General features: G+C 43.6%; 1 protein-coding gene across 2 annotated transcripts in view; it reads left to right on the top strand.

The window, feature by feature from the left end:
- Positions 1-25,702, top strand: part of SPRED2 (sprouty related EVH1 domain containing 2) — a 98,798-nt gene extending 73,096 nt beyond the window's left edge. For both annotated transcript variants that reach the window (XM_081333312.1, XM_081333313.1), the window contains 2 exons: positions 22,655-22,804; positions 24,422-25,702. In XM_081333312.1, coding sequence (XP_081189438.1) covers positions 22,655-22,804; positions 24,422-25,075 — 804 coding nt within the window. In that variant the 3' untranslated portion in view covers positions 25,076-25,702. The remainder of the gene's footprint in view (positions 1-22,654; positions 22,805-24,421) is intronic.
- The last annotated feature ends 344 nt before the right edge of the window (positions 25,703-26,046 follow it).

Genomic DNA, 26,046 nt, shown 5'->3' with positions numbered 1-26,046 from the left:
TGGGAATGGCTCTATTGATTCACTCCCTTCCCCCATAGCTTAGTCAAACTTCCAAGATCAACAGTCTCTCCAACCTTAATAAGTAAATAGAAAAATCTAGTATCTTGTTTAATGCTTAGGTTCTTTTACCTATTTCAGAAAGTTTTGTGGCACTAGTTTAGAAAATCCACTTTTTCCCTAAGATTAGGAAAGAAAGGAAGAAAAGGGCATATTAATGGCATTCCAACTGTAATCTCCAAATGATCGCTTCCAGAAGTTCTGCTGGAGCAGATCTAAACAATCTATTTCAGTCAAACCATGACACTCTGAACCATATGCTCAGAGCTTATTCCCCACATCTGTTTTTTGTTTTTGTTTTTCTAAAGTATGCTGTAGCAAAAGAAAGACTGATGTCTTTAAAAGGTCTACAGCTTCAAGATAAATCAGGACCTTGCTGTCTTTCAGGAAAACATTTATCATCTCCTTGACCCAATCACTCAGCTCTGCCCTAGAAAATTTAATAAGTCAAGACAGGCATGGTAGACCTTGTCATTCCGAGGATTTTGTCCATCTTCTCAAGTTTCACAAACTGAAAAGTAAACTGGCTAGATAGACCCTCGGAAATTATTTGAAAAGTAGCTTTTAAGAAATTTAGACGCACTTACCTTCTATTATGTTTATAACCTATTTATCACTGAAGGAACAAAAGGGTTCCATTCATACAGTATATTGGCCTAGGCCTACTGTCAAAGCTATTCAGGCTATCAGCATCTCACCATTTCCGGTTAAAGCTAATTCATACTTCGTGTTGTACTTTTGGCACCGGTTTTTCTCTGGAATTTGGGCTATTAAGCCTTAGCTCTCATGACTTAAACTGCACGATGCTTCTTTATTTCCCTCTCCCCCCCCCCCCTTGATTTTTCATAAGTCAAAAGTGTTGATGGGAGCATCTCTCGTGGGCTGAAACAGGCATGCAATATTTTTGATTTTTTCCATTCAGAAAATTGGTTGTTGTGATTCTTCACTGATTGAACTTAGGGAGCATTTGAATGAGTGAAGGGTAAAAGGCATCCCATCAAAACACTCGACTGAGGGACAGACGTCCTCAGTCTGAACATGTTGTGGGTCTGGCGTAAGGTTTCCTGCTGCAGTTGTCACCAGATCTGTGACAGTTGGCATGTTGTTTTTATCTGTTCTCTAGTCTTATTGTAAGAGAAACAACAGCAGGCAGGGTTAAAAGGTGACTTCCTTTCCTCTAGAGCAAAAGTATCATTATCCGCTGCTTCCCAGCTACCTGCCAGAAGTGATTTATAGATTCCATGGTGGATAAGGGAGGGAAGAAAGGCAGGAAGGGAGAGCGCAGCAAAGCTGGAATGGTTTCCTCTTCTACACAATTAGACAGGAGCACAAAGGGAGAGAGCATCCCAATAGATAGATACACGTCCCGCAAATGCTTACTCATACCTACATTGCTTCAAAATACCGGTATATATTGTTCCTTATATATCCCTTGAAAGAAGCAGGTATGTGTTCTCTTCTTTAGCCCATCAGACTTTGAAACTCCACTCCATCTCTTCCCCCTAAAAAGATCTCTATTGCTCCTTTGGAAGATAACCTTCAATAACTTTTGGATTCCAAGAGCTTAAATTTTGTCTTCTCCCCCAGCTTGCAATGAAAGGAGCAAAAAATGAACAAACGTGGCTGAAATATGTGCTTGTTTCCTAAGATGACGCATCTCTTTAGGGGACTCTTCTTCTGGGTAATGTTTTCTTAACTCTTAAGCCTCTAGGCTTTTTTCCCATATACTTGAAAATAAATTTCTCCATCCTCCTCATCCTCAACCCTTGCTCTTCTCTAGAGGCAACCTGAGTAAAGTCACTTCTTCAGTTTGTCTTTTGTGAAACAATACTGGATTGCCAACAACGAATTTTCTGCTTTGAGTCCATTTAAGCAACCCACCTTTTAGAAAACATTCACATGCAGAGAAGCACTACTGAGCCTTGATGTTTTGCTTTCTTGTAGTACACAGCCTCTTTCTGTGCAACTGATAGAGAAGCATCTGATGTGAGGTGATAAATATTCAGACTCTTCAATGCTTCAGATTTAAAGATACTTATTAACCCCAGGTTACAACTTCTCAGAGTGGCTGCACCTTTTCTCCTGTGCAAGATTGGGTGGGGGGGCAGATTTTCTTTCAAGGAATTGCAAACAGTGTCATGTGGAAAGCATTGCATCTTTTTATCTTTTAGTGCAAAGCACTAGACAATCCAAGGAACTGCCATAATTGCTAACACACTTATTGATGGTGTGCCTTCAAGGTAGTGTCACCTTTTAGCAACTACATAGGTAGATCTCTCCAGAATGATCTGGCTCTCCTTCAAATTTTCTGATGGGGCACCTATTGCCAGTGCATTTTGAGTCCATCCAACTTGCTGCTTCTTGCCCTCCTTTTCCTTCAATCTTTCTCAGCATTATGGCTTTCCCCATAATAAGGCAGCTGGGTACTTTAGATGAACTGGATGATATCTCCCCCCCCCCATCTGCATTTATTTCTGAAATGGGTTGAGCCATTCTGAATGGCTTGGTTCAGCTTATCCTTGGTGGGGGGGGGGAATGCAAGATTCTGGTGAAGAACAGAGTATTTCAGGAATTAACCACTTAATGTTGTACGTAACTAATAGTTATTGCAGCATAGCACTGGATAGCACATTTTGTCAAAACGATTCCTGCCAAGATAACCATCTGGAAAAGTTAAAAGGTTTGTCAAGTCATACTGTACATAATGTAGAGATGTTGATTTTGGCAGGTTGAGAGTGGCACTCTGGAAGGCTGAAACTATGTTGAATGGATAAAATGTTAGATCATAAAATTAGCACAAAGGATGAACTATTTCTTCTTTAAAAACCCATTTGAATAGAGACTCCATGATAAAATGAAAGGGCTTTAAAATAAACTTCTGGGATTGTTACATCGAATTTTGGAGCATCACTAAAGTTGGGACATTTTACTATCCGAATATAATAATTGTTACTTGAAGATAGGGTTCTTTGGTTCTAAAAAGCTCTTGTTCCATAATCTTTTCTTTCTACAGACATGCTGCCATTTCACTTAGCAACCCATTTGTTTATGCTGCAGCCGTACTGGAAGTAACGGCTAACAAAATGATGGCCAAGCCACAGACCTGCACATAGGTTCCAGAGTGTGCATTTAAAAATTAGTCTAAGAAATCATCATCAATTTAGTATGGTCATAGACCAGCAATACTCTTAAGAAATTACCAACAATATTAGAGCCCAGTTCCTAAGGCAGAATTTGGCAGTTACATTTTTCCCCCTTTTGTTGAAGTGTATCTTGTGTTAAAGCAGGGCTGAAGCAAATTCCAGATAAGAGTAGAACCAAAATGGGTGCCTCTTCTCCACATATTCTCTCCTTCTGGCACCTTGGTTTGTTTGTTTTTTTCTTCTCTCTCAAGAACAGAGATTTGAGCTGAATACTTATAAAGGGCTTAGGAATGCAATCAGAGGTTGCCCATAGTTTCTCTCTTGACTGAAAGAACACCCCCATCTTTTGTGGCATTCAAGAATTCTTTTATTTGCAATATTTACTCACTAAGGTAGGTCTTCTTGATTTGTTAACACTTTTGAGTTAGGTCTAGTTAATTGTGAATAGTTATATGCCAATCTGATTGCTTGATGGCTATACTCAGGGCTTTTTTTGTCATAGAACGCTCAGAACGGAGTTCCGGCACCTTTTTTGGATGGAACCTTGTAGGGTAGGCAAGGTGGGTTGTAGGACGTGTGAGTTCGGGCACCTTTTTCTTTTACAAAAAAAGCACTGGCTATACTGTTACTAATGAGCCACAGAATGGACTAGCTTTATCTGAACGAAGAACCATTCAGCCTTTTTATATAGTAGCATAGCATATACATTGACTGTTTCTCCTTTAATACAGAAGAGAAGCCAGACCAAGGAAAACACAAAGCGGTTTCTATTACTGCCTGTCTTGGAATCTATGGCTAAAGCTATGTACTCCCCATTGGTTTTGACAGGCTTTTTCCAGGGAATTTGTTTGCATTGGTAGTCAGGCCACTTCTGCTCAGAGCATGAATGGTCACTTGGAAGAAGCATCATGTTGGGAGTCAATGGGGGTAGAAGGGAGTAGTGTAAACACATGCCAGATTGTATATAATTTCAGATATCTTCCTGAATTTAAGTGTTCTAGTAAGAATGCTGATTAGACTATGTTACATTTTGCCCTACATTCTGCTTTGCAAGGATCCAAGAAGCCCCACCATGAAGCCAATAACATTTTTTCTACCTGTTGTACTGAGATGCTTGTTGCTTCTGAGCGAAGAATTCCTACATGACCATACTCCATCAATGTATTTAATTTCCCTTTAAAGCTTTTTTTAGACAGTGGCCTTCAGTAAATTCCATGAATTATTTACTGTATGCTGAAATGTTTTCTTTGGCACTTCCTGAATATAAGGCTAATCATGTACATTAGCTCAACCTAGACACACATGCAAGCATATACACAGGCTATATGGACTGGGGAGAAGGAAGACTTCATTCAATGAGTGTGGCCTCCTGTTCTCAGAGCTTTTATGATTGCAATCACTGCTTCCTTCACAACCCCTGATTTAAAAGATGCAGGGGCTTGTTCATTTTGTTAAATGAAAATTAGGGTGGTACTTCTGTCTGTCATCTGGATAGAAAATCAGCAGAATCTGCATATACTGCATATAGGCTCACAGAGTAAAAATACAAATTTTAAAAGGAAGATAAACATCAAGATGTGCAGAAAGTAACAGATAGTTACTTTCTAACTGTCTAGCATCTATCTTCTAGTGTCAGGCTTGAAATCAGAAGACTGTGAGTTCTAGTCCCACTTTGGGCATGAAGCTAGCTGGAGACCTTGGACCAGTCACTTGCTCTCAGCCCACACAGCACCGAGACAGAGAGAACCTGGGGATATCAATGCCTTGAATTACTGTTTCCCATGCCAACCCTGCTCTCTTTCTCTGGCATGCTCTTGAGCTGCTAATGGTCATACCACAGAACTACACTTAGGTTTAGTTTAGGATTTGTCAATCCTTTTGGGTTGGAAACCTGCACAGATGCAGCCTAAAACTCCCCAGAAGCACTGAATGAAGGCATTCACTTACTAAGAAAAGAGGGGAGAATGAGAGTTGGCCACCTGTTGCAATAACAGTTTTGTCATGGAGGAGACCAGGTTGTAGTTCTGTCTTCCTCCTGTTGACACTAGATCAGAGGTCCCCAACCTTTTGGGCACCAGGGACCGGTTAAGTGGAGAGAGGTTTTTCCGTGGACCGGAGGAGGCATAGTTTTGTGTGCTGCCTGCATCCCGCAGGTGGGACTTTGCTTGTTTGTGCAGACTGGTTGCTGGCATTCTGCGGCCCAGTACAGGACCACGGACCAGGGGTTGGGGACCCCTGTCACAGGTATTATTTGGACTGCTATGTTTGAGGAGAGAGAAAATGAAGGATAGGAAGTCCAATTCTGAGGTAGAAAGACAGTGAGTATGCTACCCGGACAGTACATATCAATAGGAATCCCTCCTAAAGTTTCAGGGATTGGGTAAAAAAAAAAAGTGAGGGACAAAATACTAGGAGTGCATTACGTTTGAGTAAAGAAGTTTAATTAAGTAATGAAATGTATCATTATTAAGTTGCTTGCTTGAAAATAACCTGCTTTGTTCTGGATGGGAGTGGGTTGGGGGAGTGAAGATATCTGTGCGTACGTGGTAGAGGAACACTACCTAAATCTGGGAACTGAGGGAATACGACTTGCAAAACTGTGGTATCATATTTACATTGCCCCTGCTGTTTGTTTCATGAATTGTTTAGATGTGTGTAGTTTAATGTACTTTGACCTTTATACAAGGTGTTAGTAATGACTTACAAAGCCCCACATGGCATGGGTCCGGATTACCTGCGGCAACACCTGCGGCCGGCGTCATCTTCCCTCCGTCCAGTGCGCTCCCACAGAGAGGGCCTTCTCAGGGTGCCTCCGATCAAAGAATGTCGATTGGTGGCCCCCAGGGGGAGGGCGTTCTCTGTGGGCGCGCCAGACCTATGGAACCGCTTGCCGGTTGAGCTCCGGACGGCCCCCGACCTTCGCTTCTTCCGGCGCGATCTAAAAACATATCTATTTGAGCAGTCTGACCTGGTCTGATGGGTTAGGGTTGGGGCTTTAATATATTTTAATTACTGTTTTACTGTTTTAACTTGGGGCACTTGTTTAATTCGTTTTTAACTTTTATATTCTGTTTGTATTTATTGCCCTGTACACCGCCCTGAGTCCTTCGGGAGAAGGGCGGTATAAAAATGTAATAAATAAATAAAATAAATAAATAAATACCGTTTGCACTTTTTAAAATAAAATATATTTTGTTGTAGGTTGTTTTTTTAAGGCATATTAGCCATGCAACTGGCCAGCCAAAAAAATGGAATGCAGCATTAGCATAGTTTTGCATTTGCTGATACAACACAATTGTTCTCAGGTTATTATGATGATGCTTCTTGAATTACATGTTTACATGCTATACTTAAACAAATGATGAGAATGCCTATTAGGAATGATGACAGGTTTCTGAAAGTTGGTGTGATAGAAAGGTGATAGTGGTTGGCCAAAGTGGATTGCACCTTAAATTTAAAACACTTAACTTAGTTTTCTTTTCTGGCAATCAGATTGTACTCTTCTCCAAGAACTCAAGCTGATTTGTACTCTGCAGCAAATTGTAATTCTAGAAGACAAGTTGGTTATTCTTTAGTTTGGTTTATGCATTTGTTTTTGGGTGTGTTTTTTTAAAGAAGTCGATCGTCAAAACACAGCAACAAAAGTAATTGTACTGGACCTCTTCAAATATATTTAACTGGCGCACTCCCAGTTTTAGACTTGAGAAGGTTGTAAGACAGTGTTTTATACACAGCTAAAATAATCTTGAATTTCTGTTTGACAGCAGGGATGCAGTTTAATGTTTTTTGAATCTTAGTTGTGTTAGTGGAAAATTGTCAAAGCCCTGCTGCTTGCTGCTTTCCTAGTCTTGTTTTAGAGCACTTCAATAGTTTTCACTATACAAATCTTCAAAAAATTTCTAAGAATACTTCTACTTGGGGTAGATTGTGGAAAAGGTTAGGATAGTCTATAGCCTCAAGCCAAAAAATAAGTATTTTGGTACCTTTTGAGATCTCTACTGAATATATTTTATTTGTAACAGCATATCAACCTGGGTTTTGTATAGTAGTAAAAGATGCCAGTGAATATGCTGGGTTTTGGTGTGTGTGTGTGTGTGTGTTTGTGTGTGTTTTGTATTTTACTAGCAGTGAGGAAGGCAAAGGTGGCCATCAAATGTGGCTAGAAGGGTAAAGCCATACAACCAAGTTCTCCCTCTTTGCCACAGAGCAATGAATGTGAGGGTTTCTATGACATCACACCAGAGACTGCTTGCTTGTGTTTGTGTGTGTTTTGTATTTTACTAGCAGTGAGGAAGGCAAAGGTGGCCATCAAATGTGGCTAGAAGGGTAAAGCCATACAACCAAGTTCTCTCTTTGCCACAGAGCAATGAATGTGAGGGTTTCTATGACATCACACCAGAGACTGCTTGCTTGTGTTTGTGTGTGTTTTGTATTTTACTAGCAGTGAGGAAGGCAAAGGTGGCCATCAAAGAGCCTTGGTGGAGCAGTGGGCTGATGCCTCCTTCAGTAACACCAGCTGCCTGCAATTAGTGCAGGTTCGAGTCCCACCAGGCTCAAGGTTGACTCAGCCTTCCATCCTTCCGAGGTAGGTAAAATGAGGACCCAGATTGTTGGGGGCAATTAAGCTGACTTTGTAATAATGCCGCTTGGGGTGGTGGTGTATGAAAGCCCTAATAAGCAGGCATATACATTGAATGAAGGCTACTGCTAAGCTTGTAAGCCGCCCTGAGTCTTCGGAGAAGGGCGGGATATAAATGGAATTAAAATAAATAAAAAATAAATAAAATAAATAAATGTGGCTAGAAGGGTAAAGCCATACAACCAAGTTCTCTCTTTACCACAGAGCAATGAATGTGAGGGTTTCTATGACATCACACCAGAGACTGATCTCTTTTTGCCTCTGTTTCTCTGTTGACACATTCAGAAATGCCGTGTTCTTTCTGGCAAGTTGGGCCAACACCAAACTACTGGGTTTAAAAATATTCTCAGTAGTATATATCAGGTTTGTTTGACCAGTTATATTAATCTCAATCCTTCAATGATTGTATCGGATTTTGAGCCCATTACTTTATGATTCTCACTTATTCTGCTCAGAAAACAAGCATATTATTTATGGGACATTTACAGGCAGTCTGAAAAATGAAAAGGAAAAAAAACCCTTGGAAACGAGTGTGGAAACATTGTGCATAAAGAGACAATATAAATACACAGATCCAAGAAATGGAGGAAACAAAAAACTTTAGAGATGGAGAAACATGAAGTAGTTGCCAGGGGCAAGGAAACTGGACCTGAAATATCCATGTGAGATATTGCAAAACTTGCTAATATGAAATTACTTTTGCTTACAATACGCAGGATTTGTTTAGCATATGTATATTTAGTTTGACCATAGGCCTAGCTAGAATGATGATTTTTCCAGCTGCTTTATGTACAGATAATTGCAAGGTCCCATCATATACAGTATGTGAGTAAGTTCTTCACATCTGGCTCCTGCTTACTAAACCAAGGGTCCGTTGTCTGCATTGTCAGCATAAATAATAAAAAGTGCAAAACCATTTCTACAAGTTTTTTAAAAAATATATTTTCTTTGTCCCTCTCGCAGTCAGAACCAAGGCACTATGTTTCTTTCTAGAGATTCCTTCCTGAAGCCTTTGGCCTACATTTGTCTCCCAGAGGAGTGTGAAATATGCTACAACCACATTGCTAAAATGTGCGTGAGAGGGAACAAGAGAAGCTAAGTTTGATTTCACAAATTACAGCCAGTTCAGTTCTCTACACCCACCCAACTAAAAATTTGTAGTTTCGTTTCTAAAAGAACTTTTGATTGCAATATGTCAGAAGTTTAGAAAGGATAGGAGAACCAACTGAAGCTTAGTAAGACTGAATGTACAACACTTTGATTTTCTTGATATTAAAAGCTGTATCATTTTGTTCAAGTAGTATGAGAGTCTGCTGACTCGTAAACCAGGGTCTTTATATGAACTAGATCACCATGCCTTATTCTGTAAGCCATGGACAAAACAGGTAGGGTTTAACATGATGCTTGAACCCAACTTCCATTTTCTGTTAATACTGTATCTTTAGATCCCTGCTTTTCTTGGTTGGTGAAAGCCTTCAAGAGGGAATCCGGCCATGTGCAAACAATACTGAATGCCTCCTTGAAGGAGAAGATGGTGCCACCTGCCTGAAAGAGGCAATAGTGCAATCCTTCTTCAAGAATCCATTGCTTGGCCAAGCAGAGTTAGGAAACTTTCAGCCTGTTACATGTATCAGTGACATTCCCTTTCTGAGAAGAGTTGTTGAGAGGTTGTATGACTGCATTTGCAGAGTGCTCTAGAGGAAATCCACATCAGTCACTTTTGTAGAGGGGCCAGAATAGGGGAAGTGTAAGTCCTGGTCCTGCTTGTCCCTTAATGGCCTTTACTACAGTATCCACCTTAATTACATGGCATGGGTCCTTACATGGCATGGGTCCTTACATGGCATGGGTCCGGAATACCTCGGGGACCACCTGCTGCCGGCGTCGACTCCCCTCCGCCCCGTGCGTTCCCACAGAGAGGGCCTCCTCAGGGTGCCTCCAGTCAGAGAATGTCGGCTGGTGGCCCCCAGGGGGAGGGCCTTCTCTGTGGGCGCTCCGGCTTTGTGGAACCAGCTGCCGGTTGAGCTCCGGATGGCACCGGATCTCCGCTCCTTCCGGCGCGGGTTAAAGACCCATTTATTTGAACAAGCTGGCCTGGCCTGATGGGGAATCACTTAGGGTTTTAATATTTATATATATATTTTATTGTTTTTATTGTGGGCAATAATTTAATTCTTTTTTAACTTCTGTACTTTTGTAGTTTTAAGATATGCCCTGTTCACCGCCCTGAGTCCTTCGGGAGAAGGGCGGTATAAAAATTTAATAAAACTAAACTAAACTAAACTAAACTAATTGTCAACAAGAAGGTTCTTTCTGAATGAGTGGTTCAGATCAATGTGGGGGGCAGGGCGGGAATAAGAAGTTGCTGGTAGAATCAAATCCCAGGTGGGCACATTTCTGAGAAGGCACCATTGTCGCATGTGTTGATCACTTCCCTTTTGTATTACTGCATCTGCTCTGCATCATGTTCCAAACTTCCAAGATGGCGGACGTGCGGGCGGATCTGTTAGGGTGAGCTCTGCAGGTTTCAGAAAACAGGCGTCCTAGGAGCCCCCCAGGGGTGTTATACCCTCTGGGTTGGGGGGATAGTAAGGGCAATGATTTGGCAGCTGGATGGTATTGGACTGCTGGTCTGCTGCCGGTTCTGCTGCTCTTCTGCTGCTCTCCCGGACTGGATGTTTGCGGCGCCTCCCAGCTGCTTCGGGCGTTTCCCGGGCCGTTTTTACGATACCTGGCGGTTTCGGCGGCCGACGGCGGCGTTTTCGGCGGTGGCGGAGCCGGCGTCCTCGGATGGCCCCTGGCTGCTGGCGGTCTTGGTGGAGGCGTTTCGGGCCGTTTCGGGCCGCTTTTGTGGTCGGCTTGGTCTGCCTTCGGCTGTGGCGGCGGCGGCGTTCTCGGCGGCGTTCTCGGCTTGCTCCGATGGCGACGGCGGCGGCGGCGTTGCTCCCGGGCTGCTCTGGGCCTTCTTTATCATCAACTGCTTGCTTGGTCGTTTGCCCTGCCGTTCGCCCGCTCCCGCCTGAGCCTTTTCGGCCCGTTTTTCATCGGTGGCAGGAAGGGCTGGATCATTCTTGGTTTCAGCGGTGTCCTGGCGGCGGCAGCAATGGCGGCGACGTCTGTAGCAGCGCTCCGGTGGTGGCAGCGGACCTGGCGGCTCAACGGCGATGCTGCACTCAACTTGTCTTTTCCTCTGTTTGCTTTGCTTTTTCCAGACGGCCTGGTACCCTCACTGCTGTTGGTGGCCTCGAAGGTCCCTGGGCTAGCCGGTTAATTCCGGTGGATCCCAGTGGAGCTCAGCGGTCCCTCGAAAGATCTATGCTTTCCGTGGCACCTGTTGTGACTTTGGTCGGTGCCATTGGATTTTTGGACCTAAAAGAGTTAGACTTAGCTGACTATAATCTGGAAGGCCCCAATGACTGCAGAACTGAGGGCCTAGGGTGCTGTGGCCATGATCAATCTTCTGGAAGGGCAGAGCAGCGGAGGACTCGGCTATTTAGTAGTGCAGACTTTGATGGTGTAATGATACTATTATATCTCTGCCTCTGGACTGTTGCTTATTGCCATCCATATACCGCCCCCAAAGGATGCAGAGTTCCCTGGGTACTAGCCACCGTGTGAGGGTGGCTTGAACTTACATCTGCCGCCCCTAGAGGTGAGAGCTCTAGGGGACAGGCTATACCCAGGATGGGTGTTACGGACCATTCCCCCAGGAATAGGCTTTGCGACTGTCGTGAGAGGACGGTGGCTGGCCTGTCCTGGGGTGGCACCCAGCTGAGTGGCAGTGGCTGGGTGGAAGCTCGTGACACCTATTTGTTCTCTGTTTGGACCCTCCTTAATTAATTGACTATGGACTGCCTGTATCTGGACTGCACTTATGCCTTGTTTTAGGTACTCCTCTACGGACTTACTCGCCCTCAGGGGTGCTCCCCCTTCCTGGGGGCGACCCGCCTTTCCAGCCGAGTACAATCTCGAGGAAGGGCCCATTTATTGGGACCCTGAGAGATGGCTGGGCACGGGTACGGGCCTCCGACGTAAACCTAACAAGAGGCCCTTGGTTTGCTTTTTGTCAAAATTTTTTCGGGGGTTAGGGAGGAGGGAGGGCTTTTCTTTTGGTTGTTTGGACGAGGGGGGCAGTCCAACAACCTCTGTTCAGGCCAGTGCCGAGGCGGATCGCGGGGGGGAGGAGCGGGGGTCGGTTGCTTCCGGGGCTCCAGGGCCAGTCGTGGGACTACCCATTCCCACGACGTTAGGGAATGGCAGCAGGTGTAGGAACAGAGGGCCGTATCGATCTCAGGGAAGGCCTCTCCGCTGCTTACAAGCGGTGAGGCACTCCGACCCTCTGGTTCCGCCCCGAGGTCCTGGGAGTGAGGATGTGCAGCCTCCTGAGCTCCGGCTGGTGTACTTGAATGCCAGGTCGGTCGCCAACAAAGCTCCTCTCGTCCGTGACTTGGTCGAGGGTGAGCAGGCGGACCTGGCTTGCATTACGGAAACTTGGTTGGGCCCAGAGGGCGGCGTTCCTCTGGTTGATCTTTGCCCACCAGGTTTCCGGGTGCTGCACCGGCCTCGGGCTCAGGGTAGGGGTGGGGGAGTGGCTGTTGTTATGAGGGAGACCTTGTGTCCACGGGAGGCCACCGTTCCCCAGATAGTCGGGTGTGAGTCTCTCTTTTTGAGATGCGGTCCTGGTGCGCAGTTGGGCTTGCTGCTGGTGTACCTTTCGCCTAGTCACGCAGCAGCAGCCCTGCCTGAGCTTCTCGATGTCCTCTCTGGGTTGGTGGTTGAGTTCCCGAAACTTATAGTTTTGGGGGACTTCAACCTACCATCGCTGGGAGGATCATCTGAGTTGGCTCGGGAGTTCATGGCTTCCATGACGGCCATGGACCTGACGCAAGTAATTTCGGGACCGACTCATGAGGGAGGCCACACCCTTGACCTAGTTTTCTTATCTGGACGGTGGTTAGATGATCTTGGTGGGGGCTCTCCAATTATTATGCCCCTGTCATGGACCGATCATCATCTCCTGCGGCTGGTCTTCCGTTTTGCCACCCCCCGCCGTGGGTGTTTGGAACCAATTAAATGGTACCGCCCCAGACGCTTAATGGATCCCCAGAGGTTCCAGGCGGCGCTGGGGTCCCCACCTGCCTCCCTTGCTCACAGCTCGGCAGATGCCTTAGTGGAAGCCTGGGAAAGGACGGCCACTGAGGCTCTTGACCGAGTTGTACCCCTGCGGCCCCTGACCCGGTGCAGATCCCGTCGAGCTCCATGGTTCTCTGTGGAGCTCCGGGAGATGAAGCGTCGGAGACGGGGCCTAGAGAGCGGTTGGAGGTCCAGCCGATCCGAATCCGACCGATTGCGACTAAGAGCCTACATTAGGTCTTATCTCGCTGCGATAAGGGAGGCGAGGTCTAACCACTTCGCCACCCTTATCGCGTCCGCAGATAATCGCCCGGCCGCCCTGTTTAGGGTGACTCGCTCCCTCCTAAATCAGGAGGTGAGGGAGGATCCCTTGCAGGGTCGTGCCGAGGAGTTTAACCAACATCTGTCGGACAAAATCGCTCGGATTCGGACCGGTCTGGACTCTGACTGGGCAGAGTCTGACGTTCAGGACGCGGGCGGTCTTGTCGATATCACCTGGGAGGAGTTTGATTCTGTGACTCCGGAGGAAGTGGACAGGATCATGGGGAGGCTGAGCACCACCACATGTTTATTGGACCCGTGCCCTTCCTGGCTGGTCTATGCAGCCCGTGAGAGGACACGCAGCTGGTTCCAGGCAGTTATATCGGCTTCTCTGAGTGAGGGTAGCTTCCCCGCCGTCTTGAAGGAGGCGGTGGTGAGGCCTCTCCTCAAGAAGCCTGCCTTGGACCCAGCTGTATTGAACAACTTTCGTCCTGTCTCCAACCTTCGCTTTCTTGCGAAGGTTGTTGAGAGTGTGGTGGCGCATCAGCTCCCTCTGGTCCTGGATGAAGCGGATTATCTAGACCCGTACCAATCGGGTTTCAGGCCCGGGCACAGCACGGAGACGGCATTGGTCGCGCTGGTGAATGATCTCTGGAGGGCTCGGGACAGGGGATATTCCTCTGTTCTAGTCCTATTAGACCTCTCGGCGGCTTTCGATACCATCGACCATGGTATCTTGCTGCGGCGTCTCAGGGGACTGGGAGTGGGAGGCACAGTTTTACAGTGGTTCTCCTCCTATCTCCAGGGACGTTCGCAGTCGGTGTTGGCAGGAGGGCAGAGGTCGACCGCGAGGTCTCTCATTTGTGGAGTTCCTCAGGGGTCGGTCCTCTCGCCTCTCCTGTTCAACATCTACATGAAACCGCTGGGTGAGATCATTCGTGGCTTTGGAGTTGGGTATCATCAGTACGCTGATGATACCCAACTTTTCCTTTCGACCCCAAACCACCCCAGTGATGCCCTCAACGTGATGTCCCGTTGCCTGGAGGCGGTTCGGGTCTGGATGGGGAGGAACAGACTTCAACTCAACCCCGACAAGTGGCTTTGCATACCTTCATCCCGGGTTTATTTGGACATTCCACCTCTGGCTATGGGGGGTGAACTATTACCCCCCGTAGATAGGGCTCGCAACTTGGGAGTCCTCCTAGATTCACGGCTCACCTTGGAAGACCATATAGGAGCTGTGACTAGGGGGGCCTTCGCCCAGGTTCGCCTGGTGCGCCAGTTGCGGCCCTATCTTAGCCGGGATGATTTGTGCACGGTCACTCATGCGCTCGTGTCCTCTCGTCTGGACTACTGCAACGCTCTCTACATGGGGCTGCCCTTGGGGACCACCCGGAAGCTCCAACTGGTACAGAATGCAGCCGCGAGAGTTGTGTTGGGAGTCTCCCGATACTCCCACGTTACACCTCTGCTCCGTGAGCTGCATTGGTTGCCAGTTGTCTTCCGGGTGAGATTCAAGGTACTGGTAACGGTGTTCAAAGCCCTTCATGGCATGGGGCCGGAGTACCTTAGGGAACATCTGCTGCCGGCATCAAGCTCCCTGCGCCCTGTGCGTTCCCACAGAGAGGGCCTCCTCAGGGTGCCACCGATCAGAGAATGTCGATTGGTGGCCCCCAGGGGGAGATCCTTCTCTGTGGGCGCTCCGGAGCTGTGGAATCAGCTACCGGTAGAGCTCCGGATGGCGCCCGATCTTCGCTCCTTTCGTCGCGATCTCAAGACGTTTCTGTTTGTACAAGCCGGCCTAGCCTGATGGGGATTGGTGGGGTTGTTTTATTCTTTGGTGTCTTAATTTTATCTTGGGGTTTTTAGAATTGTATTCCAATTGTTTTAACTTGGGCAATCATTTAATCTCTTTTTAATGTTTGTATTTAGTATTTTATTCTGCCCTGTGAACCGCCCTGAGTCCTCAGGGAGAAGGGCGGTATATAAATATTATTAAATTAAATTAAATTAAAATTAATTGTTGCCCTTGAAGTTCACTCAGAAATTCCAGCTGGTCCAGAATGCAGTAGCTTGAGTAGATATGAATGTATTGTGAGTTGACTATATAGCACTCTTGAGAGCTGCACTTGCTACCAATCTCCTTCTGCATGCAATTCAAGGTGCTGTCTATCACTTTGAAGGCCCTTCATGAATCAGGATCATCTACTTTTAAAGCCCTTCATGAATATATTCAGGATCATCTACTTCTAGCTGGAAGATTGAGCTCTCTGGATCCCATTCCTTGAGGAATGCCATCTCCTGTCATGCCAGAGTCAAAATACCTGTATTGCTGCCTCCCTTCTTTGGACGCGCATTCCCCCTACCATCCAATTCTTCTGAACACAAAGCTGTTTGGGGTTTGAGGGTTGATTTTTTTTGTTGTTATATTTTTGTATAGTGTTTTAATCTTACTAATGAAGTGGGTCTGTAAGCTGCCCAAAGTCAGGTATATGCTCCTTTTGATTAATGGGGAGCTATATAAACATTTTAAATAAATAAACTGGGCATTTAGTGGTGACTTTTTATAAACTGCTTTTGCAACATTAGACCCTAGGTAATCCATTGCAACCTGTGTCTATGGAGAAGAGCAATGCAGGCAAGATGAACTTACCTATAGAGAAGCTCAGTATCTTTTAATGGACATTGTAATTAAAAGGCTGCTAAATATGTTGGTACTAATTATTCACAATGGCATTTCCAAGCTATTGTTTAGTTGCTGAGATTTTAAAGGTAGAATAGCAAAGGTAGAGGGTGTGAGCCAGGGCTTTTTTTGTCATAGAACTCTCAGAACGGAGTTCCGGCACCTTTTTTGGATGGAACCTTGTAGGGTAGGCAAGGCGGGTTGTATGACATGTGTGAGTTCTGGCACCTTTTTCTTTTACAAAAAAAGCACTGGTGTGAGCCATAGAAATGGCTGGACATTTTGAATAGCAAAATTGAGAAATAGTTAGAACTGAAGAAGCTTCTTGGATGAGAAGTGAAACATTTTCAAACAAAAAAACCAAGGACGTCCAGTTGCCTTTTAGTAGAAGCACCTTAGACAATCATGACCTGTATAACTGAGAATCTCCATCCGTAGCAAAACTGACCTCAAGACCTGCAGACATTCCTCAAGAGCCACCGGCATCTCAAATGCAACCAGTTGACTTCTATGTATGCATCCATGTGTCAGGATTGATTGCTAAGCCAAGAAGTAGCTTGTCTGGATCTGTCATTTTCTCAAGGCAGATAAATGAATGGGGAATGGTAAAACTGTAATAGTAAATTCTGTGTAAGAAAGCCTGTGTGGCTTTTGGGAGACAGACCTACCGTATCATTGTCTCTTTAGTTTGTTCACTTTCCATCTCTAAAATTAACAAAAAATTATGCATTTTCTTAATTAATTTCTCGTCAGAAGTTAATAATATCTTATCAGTTTGTTCTTTATAAAATCCATAGTTCCTATCTTTTTCATATCTATTTTGTATTTGTAAGCGTACCCACCATGACATGTTGATGCCCTGATTTTCCAGCTCTTGTTTCGATTTTAATGTCCCATCAGTATTCAAAATACCTCTATATGTCCAAGTTTTTTCAAAAATCTAACAAATTTGTGTGTGAGAAAGCTTCAGTCGTTGATAACCACCCTGGAATTTTTACATATATTTTCGTTTTAATTTTTTCCCATACTGTTATCAAAGCATTTCTAATACAGTGATTTTGAAAATACTTATGGATTTTGTTTTTCCCATACCACAAAAAAGCATGCCACCCCAATTGTAAGTCATGTCCCTCCAAATATAACAGCCTTTTATTCCTAAGCATTATCCATTCTTTCACCCATGTTAATACAGATGCTTGATAATACAAAGCCCACTCAGGTAGGCCAAAGCCTCCATTTTCCTTAGTATCTTGCAAGGTTTTCATCTTTATTCTAGCTTTCTTTCCTTGCCATACAAACTTCAAAATTAATGAATTCAACTCTTCAAAAAAAAATTCCCAAGTTTTATCGGAATTGTTTGAAATAAAAATAAAATTTTAGGTAATATATTCATTTTAACTGTAGCAATTCTTCCTAATAATGACAGTTTTAAATTCTTCCACTTTTCCAAGTCTAGCTTTATTTGTTTCAATAACCTTGTATAATTATCTTCTTTTATTGTTGAGCACTTAGCTGATAAATATAGACCCAAATATTTTACCTTTTTCACTATCTGTGCGCCTTTGGTGTCTAGTCATGCCGGCCACATGACCACGGAGATGTCCTCGGACAAGCGCTGGCTCTTCGGCTTTGAAACAGAGATGAGCACCGGCCCCTAGAGTCGGAAACGACTAGCACGCATGTGCGGGGGAACCTTTACCTTTACCTCTTGTTACTTCTGACAATTGGCTTTTTTGCTTATGCGTAAGATTCTTAACTATTATCTTAGTTTTTTCTTTATTTATTTTTAGTCCCGCTATTTCTCCATATTGTTCTATTTTCCCCCACAATTTTGGGATCATCTCCAAGGGTTCTTCCAAAATAAATACTAAATCATCAGCAAATGCTTGTAGCTTATATGTTTCACCCTTTATCCCCAACCCTCTAATTTCTGTATCTTGTCTTACATTTTGATTTAAAACTTCCAAATTGAAAATGAATAACAGAGGGGATAGAAGGCATCCTTGCCTTGTGCCTTTCCTTATTTCAAAGCTCTCAGTACAATCTCCATTCACAATCACTTTGGCTGTTTGTTTATTATATATTGTTTTTACCATATTTATAAAATTCTGTCCAAAGTCCATTGTTTGTAATTGATGAATCATAAATTGCCATGAAAGATTAACCTTGGTGGAGCAGTGGGCTAATGCCTCCTTAAGTAACACCAGCTGCCTGCAATTAGTGCAGGTTCGAGTCCCACCAGGCTCAAGGTTGACTCAGCCTTCCATCCTTCCGAGGTAGGTAAAATGAGGACCCAGATTGTTGGGGGCAATAAGCTGACTTTGTAATAATGCCGCTTGGGGGGGGGCGAAAGCCCTAATAAGCAGGCATATACATAGAATGAAGGCTATTGCTAAGCACATTGGTTTGTGCTTAGAGTGTAAGCCGCCCTGAGTCTTCGGAGAAGGGCGGGATATAAATGGGATTAAAATAAATAAATAAAATAAATGCCTTTTGAGCGTCTAAAAATATTAATGCCATTTGTTTCCCTGGATGTAGCTCATAGTATTCCAATACTATGGTCTTTTAGGCTACACTATAACAAATGACTATCAAAGCAGTTAAGGATATTTAAAAGAAGGGATCTGCAACCAGTTTCTGAAGTGATTTCTGCCTTCCCTGTGTTATGAGTATCATTCATTTTAGTGGAAACAGAAAGCAAACCAATGAAGGTTAAAAAGAAAAGAAAAAAAAGCAAGATTATTGCTCCGTAACGTCATTAAGCAATCTTGGGATATTCTGATCTGCTTTAGAAGGCTGTTCTATTGCAACTGGTAGGAAACAGGCACTGTGTTTCAAAAACAGGTATTGCTTCCTTGAGTCGGTCTCCTCAAAGCATGCTAGCCAAACTAATATGGTTGCAAAATGGAAGGATAGCCTCTTGTAAATATGAAGGATAGTTTTGAATGCTGGATGGATCTCTTGTTTTTCTTTTTGGTGTACACCCACTGCCACCCAGACACAGACTGCTTGAAGTACCTAGGTTGCTTGTTTCATTGTCCAGAGGCACTGTTACACATTGGGTTGTCTTTTTCCCATGACCAGCTGTAGAGAAGAACTTGGAAACTGTGGCTTTAAAGATGGAGCAGGCAACACTAATTAGCCAAGTGATATATTTTTTTGGCCTCTAGGGACCATGGGGAGCATGACATGATGATGATGATGATGATGATGATGATGATGATGATATTGCCAGAAGGAAGAAGGACAAACATTTCTGGCTTATTTTTTTATTGGTCAATTTATTAAAATGTGGGTTTTATTTTTGTACAACTTCTTTTATTCTGAAACCTAGCAGTTCAAATGCATGTTCTTGGGGTAGTCTTGGGTGTACAAAATGTCAGTTGGGACCAGTGTGCTGTCTCTGGATTGAGGTTATGCAGACATGCTCTTAACAAGCAACAAGAAAAGTAAGGCTAACTGTGGACATCTTAAATGAACATTGTGGGCCTTTAAATGGATGCTGTGCTAAGACAGTATAGTGGCTCTTCGAGCTCTCTGGCCCAGGCTGAGAATTTTAATTTTAATTTTAACTGGGGTTTTATTTGTTCAGGGACGGATATAATTTTTTTAACTGTTTTTAACTTTTGTATTTTTTGTTTTAATCACCCTGTAAACCGCCCTGAGTCCTTCGGGAAAGGGCGGTATATAAATATAATAAAATAAATAAATAAATTATGGGAATCAAAACTTGAGTGCCTCTGTTGCTTCTTTAAAGGGGAAGAGTCATATTTATTTATTTATTTATTTATTTGATTTATATACCGCCCTTCTCCCGAAGGACTCAGGGTGGTGTACAGGGCAATAAAAATAAGAATACAGAATAGAAGATTTAAAATTAAGTGATTGTGCCCGATGCAGTAAATTAGTTAAAAACGGTGTTAAAACCCCAAACCCATCAGACCAGGCCGGCTTGTTCGAATAGATAAGTTTTTAGATCACGCCGGAAGGAGCGAAGGTTGGGGGCCATCCGGAGTTCAGCCGGTAAGCGGTTCCAAAGGACTGGTGCACCCACCGAGAACGCCCTCCCCCTGGGGGTCACCAGTCGACATTCTCTGACCAGTGGTACCCTGGTTGGACTGTTGTGTTAAATGTGGCTCTCTAGAGCATGTGTACCTTTTTCCATTCCTGCCTCTATCTAGGATTTAATATAAGAATAGCATGACAGATGAAATACCATGTTTGTCTGTAATAGAAGCATTTGAATTAAAAAATTGTGTTAAATTTTGCTCACATGCTCTGCCTTCATATTTTGCTATTTACAGCTTTTAAAAATTCCTTCTGAACTTCAGCTGCGCATTTGTGAGCTTATGCTGATATATTAAAAAGACAGTTATTACAAGCAGATATTTCTCAGAGCAGACAGAATGATATTTTAAGAAGTCAGATGGGGTCACTTATTTGCAGTTATGATGTTCATCCACAATTATTTGAGCTGGAATCCATTGCCAAAATAGAATTCAACAGCTGATGCAGCTAAAACTTTGAAAATATTCATTCAAAATATGCGAAGCTTTGTATAAAAGCATAGTTACTTTTATTGCTCTAAAGTTTCTCTTTGGGAAGAAACAGAAGTTAAGCAGCCATTTAATGTATCTGTGAAACGCTTTAGATCGTTTCGTAAGAATTGGGTTGACTTAACAATGTACAGCAGGGGTGTCATGAAGAAACCGCGCCCACCCCGACATCGTGCGATGTCACATGATGTCGCGAGTTTGACATGTCTGATGTACAGGATCAAGAGGTTGTGATGTAGTAGATAATCCTAGGTGAAGTTAGCTTACACAGTTCATTTTCTGCTCTGAGACAGGCCAGAATGTTGGTTTACCTGGAAGGTAACTAGCATGAAGATCTAACATTTGTGCAGCAGATATCAGCCCAGTTTTGCAAGTTAGGATGGTGATCCTAGTGAATTTGTTAAAAGCCTGTCTGGAGGGCCAAAACTGCATATGAGTAGTGAAAGTGTATACTGTGCCTCAGAAATTGTTTTTAACTCTCCTTCTCATATCAGATGTACACATTATTTATAAAAGGGCTAAAATCCCATTTTCTTTTATCAGTGTTGTGTGTGTGTGTTGTGTTCATATGTTTCTAGCACCTCCAAAGGAATCCTTTGCATAGTCCCAACTCAGAATATTGGCATGTGGTTCCTAGCTCTGGGTATTTCAGTGTATCACACCACTTTTGTGACCTGAGAATTCTCACTGTACATTTTTTTTCTAATTGCACATTGGTTGAAATTAAATAATTCCTGTTTCTTAGCTGTGAAATACAAATTTGCTCTAGAAAAATCAGAAATGTGTCCAAATATTTCCTGGTTATGGAAAAGCAGAAAAAGTAGCCTGAGCAACTTAGAACAAGGCTTTTCAACCAGTGGTATGAGTACCACCTGTGGTACATTGGCACCTGGCAGGTGGTACGCGACCATCCTAGAAAAGTGGTAGCGGGGGAGGGGAATGAGCTGAACCGGTGGTGGCACCGCACAAGCCTGAGCGAGAGATGGCTGGAGCTGCAGGGCTGTCAGGGCTCAGCGGAAGCGCCAGGATCAGCGCCAGGCTCCAGCTGGAGCTCGGTGCTGATCCTGGCGCTTCTGAGCCCAGAAGAAGCGCCGATCAGCTGGAATGTTGCAGCATCTCCAGGGTCTTGTGATTTACATTCAGATGCTTGGCAACTGATTCATTTTTTCAGTGCCATTGTAACTTCAAACAGTCACTAAGCAAACTGTTGTAAGTCGAGGACTACCTGTACTTCATCACTTTTTTCTCTTTTTTTTTTTTGTTCGTCATCACGTTTTTGACACCTTGCTAGGTTACTAGTGGTACTCGGATGTTGCCATATCCTAAAAGTGGTACAATGGGTGAAAAGGTTGAAAAGCCCTGACTTAGAGTGACTTGAAATGCAAATGCAAGAGTACTTAGGTGAGATGGGTGATATAGAAATGTGATGAATAAATGAAGATAAATAAGTGTTCTTGTTATTTTTCTCTGAATTGTAGTATACAGAGATTCCTTTGAATTTGTCAAATGGGAGGCAGGTGTGTGGGTAGAAACGTGATGTTATGGCTATAATTTGTATAGCAGCAACTTAAATAGATTAGGTACATTTCTGCTTTTTAACATTAACATTTTAAGACCCACATACTTTGAACTATGCAATCACTATATAGTGACTCTTCTGGCCTCTGCCAGTAATAGCCAGTAGCAAGGGGCAAATTTTTGTAGTATTTTGACATAGAGCCATGATCTTAAACAGTACACTAAAGAAAGTGAGACCTGACCCAGGGATGCTGTTATCAATACAACAGTGTGTTCCCAATGTCCCCTTACTTTTCATGAAATAAGAGGTTAAAACAATGTGATGTCTACGTAGATTAGACTGATTGTTCAACTAGCTTTTTAACACCAAATTGTATACATTGGTTTGTAAACCTCCCGGGTTCATACATCAATACTAGATTAAAAATAATGAAGAAGCTGTGGTTCAGTCTGTTTTAGCTATAACATTGTATATGAATGCAAAATCTGTGAGTTGTTTTCCCAGGTTTTAGGGTTTGACATAACCACCTCTAATTTTGGAAAAGTTGGGTCAGTTTAAAATCTAGCAGCTTTTATTTGGAGAGGGAGGTGTCTATTGTGACCCAAACATGCAGAAAGATTGCGTTTATAACTTAGCTAATATTGTCCCGTTTGTTTTTTACAGAATGCCACCGACAGTTCTTCGAATTCTTCTCAGAAAAGAGAGCAGCCTTTACGAACACTAGCATCTTCTCCATCCTTTGAGCATCATCGAATTTGCACCCGTGGCCACTTTCATGACCAGTTTAGCCCTGAGCATTACCATCTAGAACAAGTGAGCTGATCTTTAGATTTTTTTTTTCCTTGCTGTTCCAGAATGGTGATTTTTTTTCATACTAGGTTGGCCAGAAAGTTGGGTGACTGCATGTATGGATAGAGCTCTGTGATAGGAGCTCTGCTCTATTGTCTTCCAAGTCGTGGTTAGCTGTATTTTTGGGAAATAGCAGAACATTTATTAGGCCTGGTGTATTGCCTGTTTAAAATTTCCTATTAATTTTTTTTTTAAAAAAAAATAAATTTAATTAAAATTTAGCCTATTTAAAAAGAGGCTATCTTTGAAACCGTTTGTACCCTACCCTGCCCAATATGTATTTAAAAAAAACAGCATTGCAATTTTGACTATATCAGTAATCTAACAAAATGAAATTCAATGGTGAAAAAAGTAAGGTTCTACATTTAGGCAAGAAAAACCAAATATACAGGTATAGTATAGGGGGTACCTTGCTCAATAGTAGTAACTGCGAGAGGGATCTCGGAGTCCTAGTGGACAATCACTTCAATATGAGCCAGCAGTGTGCTGCAGCTGCCAAAAAAGCCAAAACAGTGCTAGGCTGCATTAACAGAGGGATATAATCAAGATCACGTGAAATATTAATACCACTTTACAATGCCTTGGTGAGGCCACACTTGGAATACTGCATCCAGTTTTGGTCACCACGATGTAAAAAAGATGTTGAGTCTCTGGAAAGAGTACAGAGAAGAGCAACAAAGATGATTAGGAGACTGGAGGCTAAAACATATAAGGAACGGCTGCTGGAATTGGGTATGTACTAGTTTAATGAAGAGAAGGACAAGGGGGGACATGATAGCAGTCTTCCAATATCTCAGGGGCTGCCACAAAGAGGGGGGACTCAAGCAATTCTTGAAAGCGCCCAAAGGCAGGACAAGAAGCAATGGATGGAAACTAATCAAGGAGAGAAGCAACCTAGAACTAAGGAGAAACTTCCTGACAGTTAGAACAATTAACCAGTGGAACAACCAGCCTCCAGAAGCTGTGAATGCTCCAACACTGGAAGTTTTTAAGAAGAGACTGGACAGCCATTTGTCCAAAATGGTATAGGGTTTCCTGCCTGAGCAAGGGGGTTGGACTAGATGGCCTCCAAGGTTCCTTCCAATTTATGATGATGATGATGATGATGATGATGATGATGATGATGATGATGATGCATTGGTATTCTCTCCAAATGCTACAGTCATGAGAATGATTAGTCATATAGCTAGCTTAGCTTTCTAGGTTCAGAAGGAATAGGCAATCTTGGGGTGCTTGGGGCTTCAGTTAAGGCCATGGTAAGTGACTGTGGGAGTTAAACTCCAAAATCCCAGCTTGTATCCTCCTGTGGAGAGGAAGCTTAAAGGCATCCTTTTCAGTATCTTTCCCTACTCTAGAGAGTAACAGTTGAGGAAGGGTACCTTTCTGTGGGAATTACAGTTTCGTGTTCCACAATAATTTCTGTTGTTGGCTTTTATGGTACATAGAATATTTTTAGCCTTTGCGTTTACTTGTGTCATTATCTGTGCTTGTATCTCTGATAAATCTACTGCTAAATGTCATATCCACCTGCTTGCTTAAAAAAATTGCACTTTCTCAAATTTCTTTCTCTCTCACTTACAGTCAATCTTGCGATCATGCCGGCATGTCAGCTTCCCCGATGATGATGAGGAGATTGTACGGATTAATCCAAGGGAAAAGAACTGGGTGACGGGTTACGAGGACTACCGTCATACCCCTGTGCGGGGGAAGTACATTGATCCCGATGATGGGGACTCCTATGTGCGGTTTGCCAAAACGGAGGCCTCAAAACATGACTACAATTACCCTTATGTTAGTAACGCTGATTTTGATCGAGGGGATGATATTAAGGGTGCCGTGATAAAAACTCAGCCGGCCAGATGTAAACAGCGGCGGCGAAAAGAAGATGGGGAAAGGTCACGATGTGTCTATTGTAGGGACATCTTCAACCACGAGGAAAACAGGCGGGGTCAGTGCCAGGATGCTCCAGACCGAGTCCAAAGCTGTATCCGCCGAGTCAGCTGCATGTGGTGTGCAGACAGTATGCTCTATCACTGCATGTCTGATCCAGAAGGAGACTATACAGACCCTTGCTCCTGTGATACCAGCGATGAGAAGTTTTGCCTCCGGTGGTTGGCCCTAATTGCCTTGTCCTTTCTGGCCCCTTGTATGTGCTGTTACTTGCCCCTCCGGGCTTGCTACCACTGTGGGGTGATGTGCAGGTGCTGTGGTGGGAAACACAAAGCAGCTGGATGACAGCGCTCCAAGCTGGTGAAGGCCTGTTTTCTTCCCATTCTTGGTCTGGAGCATTCTCGGTTTGTGCCCAACTGAGCCGGCCTTGGGAGCCTGTTGGAATCTAGGAACCAGATGGCTCCTTCTCTTTCCCTCCCACTTGGCTGCTATGCATTGATTGCTCTTGGGAGATCTAACAGACTAATGTACCACATAGACGTTTGTATTATTGATCTGTCATCCAGCAGAAGATCTTCTGTGTGATTATTCCTTCCCTCCTGCAAGGAAAGCGCTTGAGATGGGAATGGTTGAATGGGATGGGATTTGGAACATCTCACGGGAGTAACCTATATTTAGCAAGCTCGTCGCACCCGTGAGAGTATATAACAATGGAGTGAAATTCCACTTTGGATTGTGAGCACCTTGCAGCCAGTTTGAGGGTATGGATTTTTGTGTATACAGAAGATGTTTATGGGTAATAATTGTACACCACGATAATGTAGGGCCAACAATCGCACAACCTACATTTCCTGAAAAGTTCCATCATGTTTTTTTTGGTGGTCTTCTGGGATTTTCTGATTTTTGTGGGTTCAGCTAAAATGTGGGAAATGAGCCTTAGTATTACCTATATTATATGTGAGAATCTGAGAAGTCCTGTGATTTCAGACCAATTTTTATACACAAAATGAAATCTTTATAAATAGGTTTCTCCTCTTCCTCTTTCCCCAGCCACCATCGCCTTTCTCTTCCAAATAGCAGTGGAAAAATTAGCTTTGCATTAATGTTCTTCCTGATAAAAACAGTCTTTACGCTGTGGTGTTCCTATCTGAGGCAAACAGGGAGTTTGCATGTTTAAAATTGACTTGTACACTCATGAACTTGTGTACCTTGAAAACAAAAAGAGGGAATGTTGCTTTTAAACTTTGTCAGTATGCTAAAGATAAGGGGAAAAATCCTCCATCCCCCCTTTTTGGAATCCAGGGTGGGAGTGCATC

Source organism: Vipera berus (assembly GCF_964194415.1).
Source record: "Vipera berus genome assembly, chromosome: 1".
Taxonomy (NCBI): Eukaryota; Metazoa; Chordata; class Lepidosauria; order Squamata; family Viperidae; genus Vipera; species Vipera berus.
The sequence above is the reverse complement of the archived record's forward strand: the minus strand, read 5'-3'. Positions and strand labels throughout refer to the sequence as shown.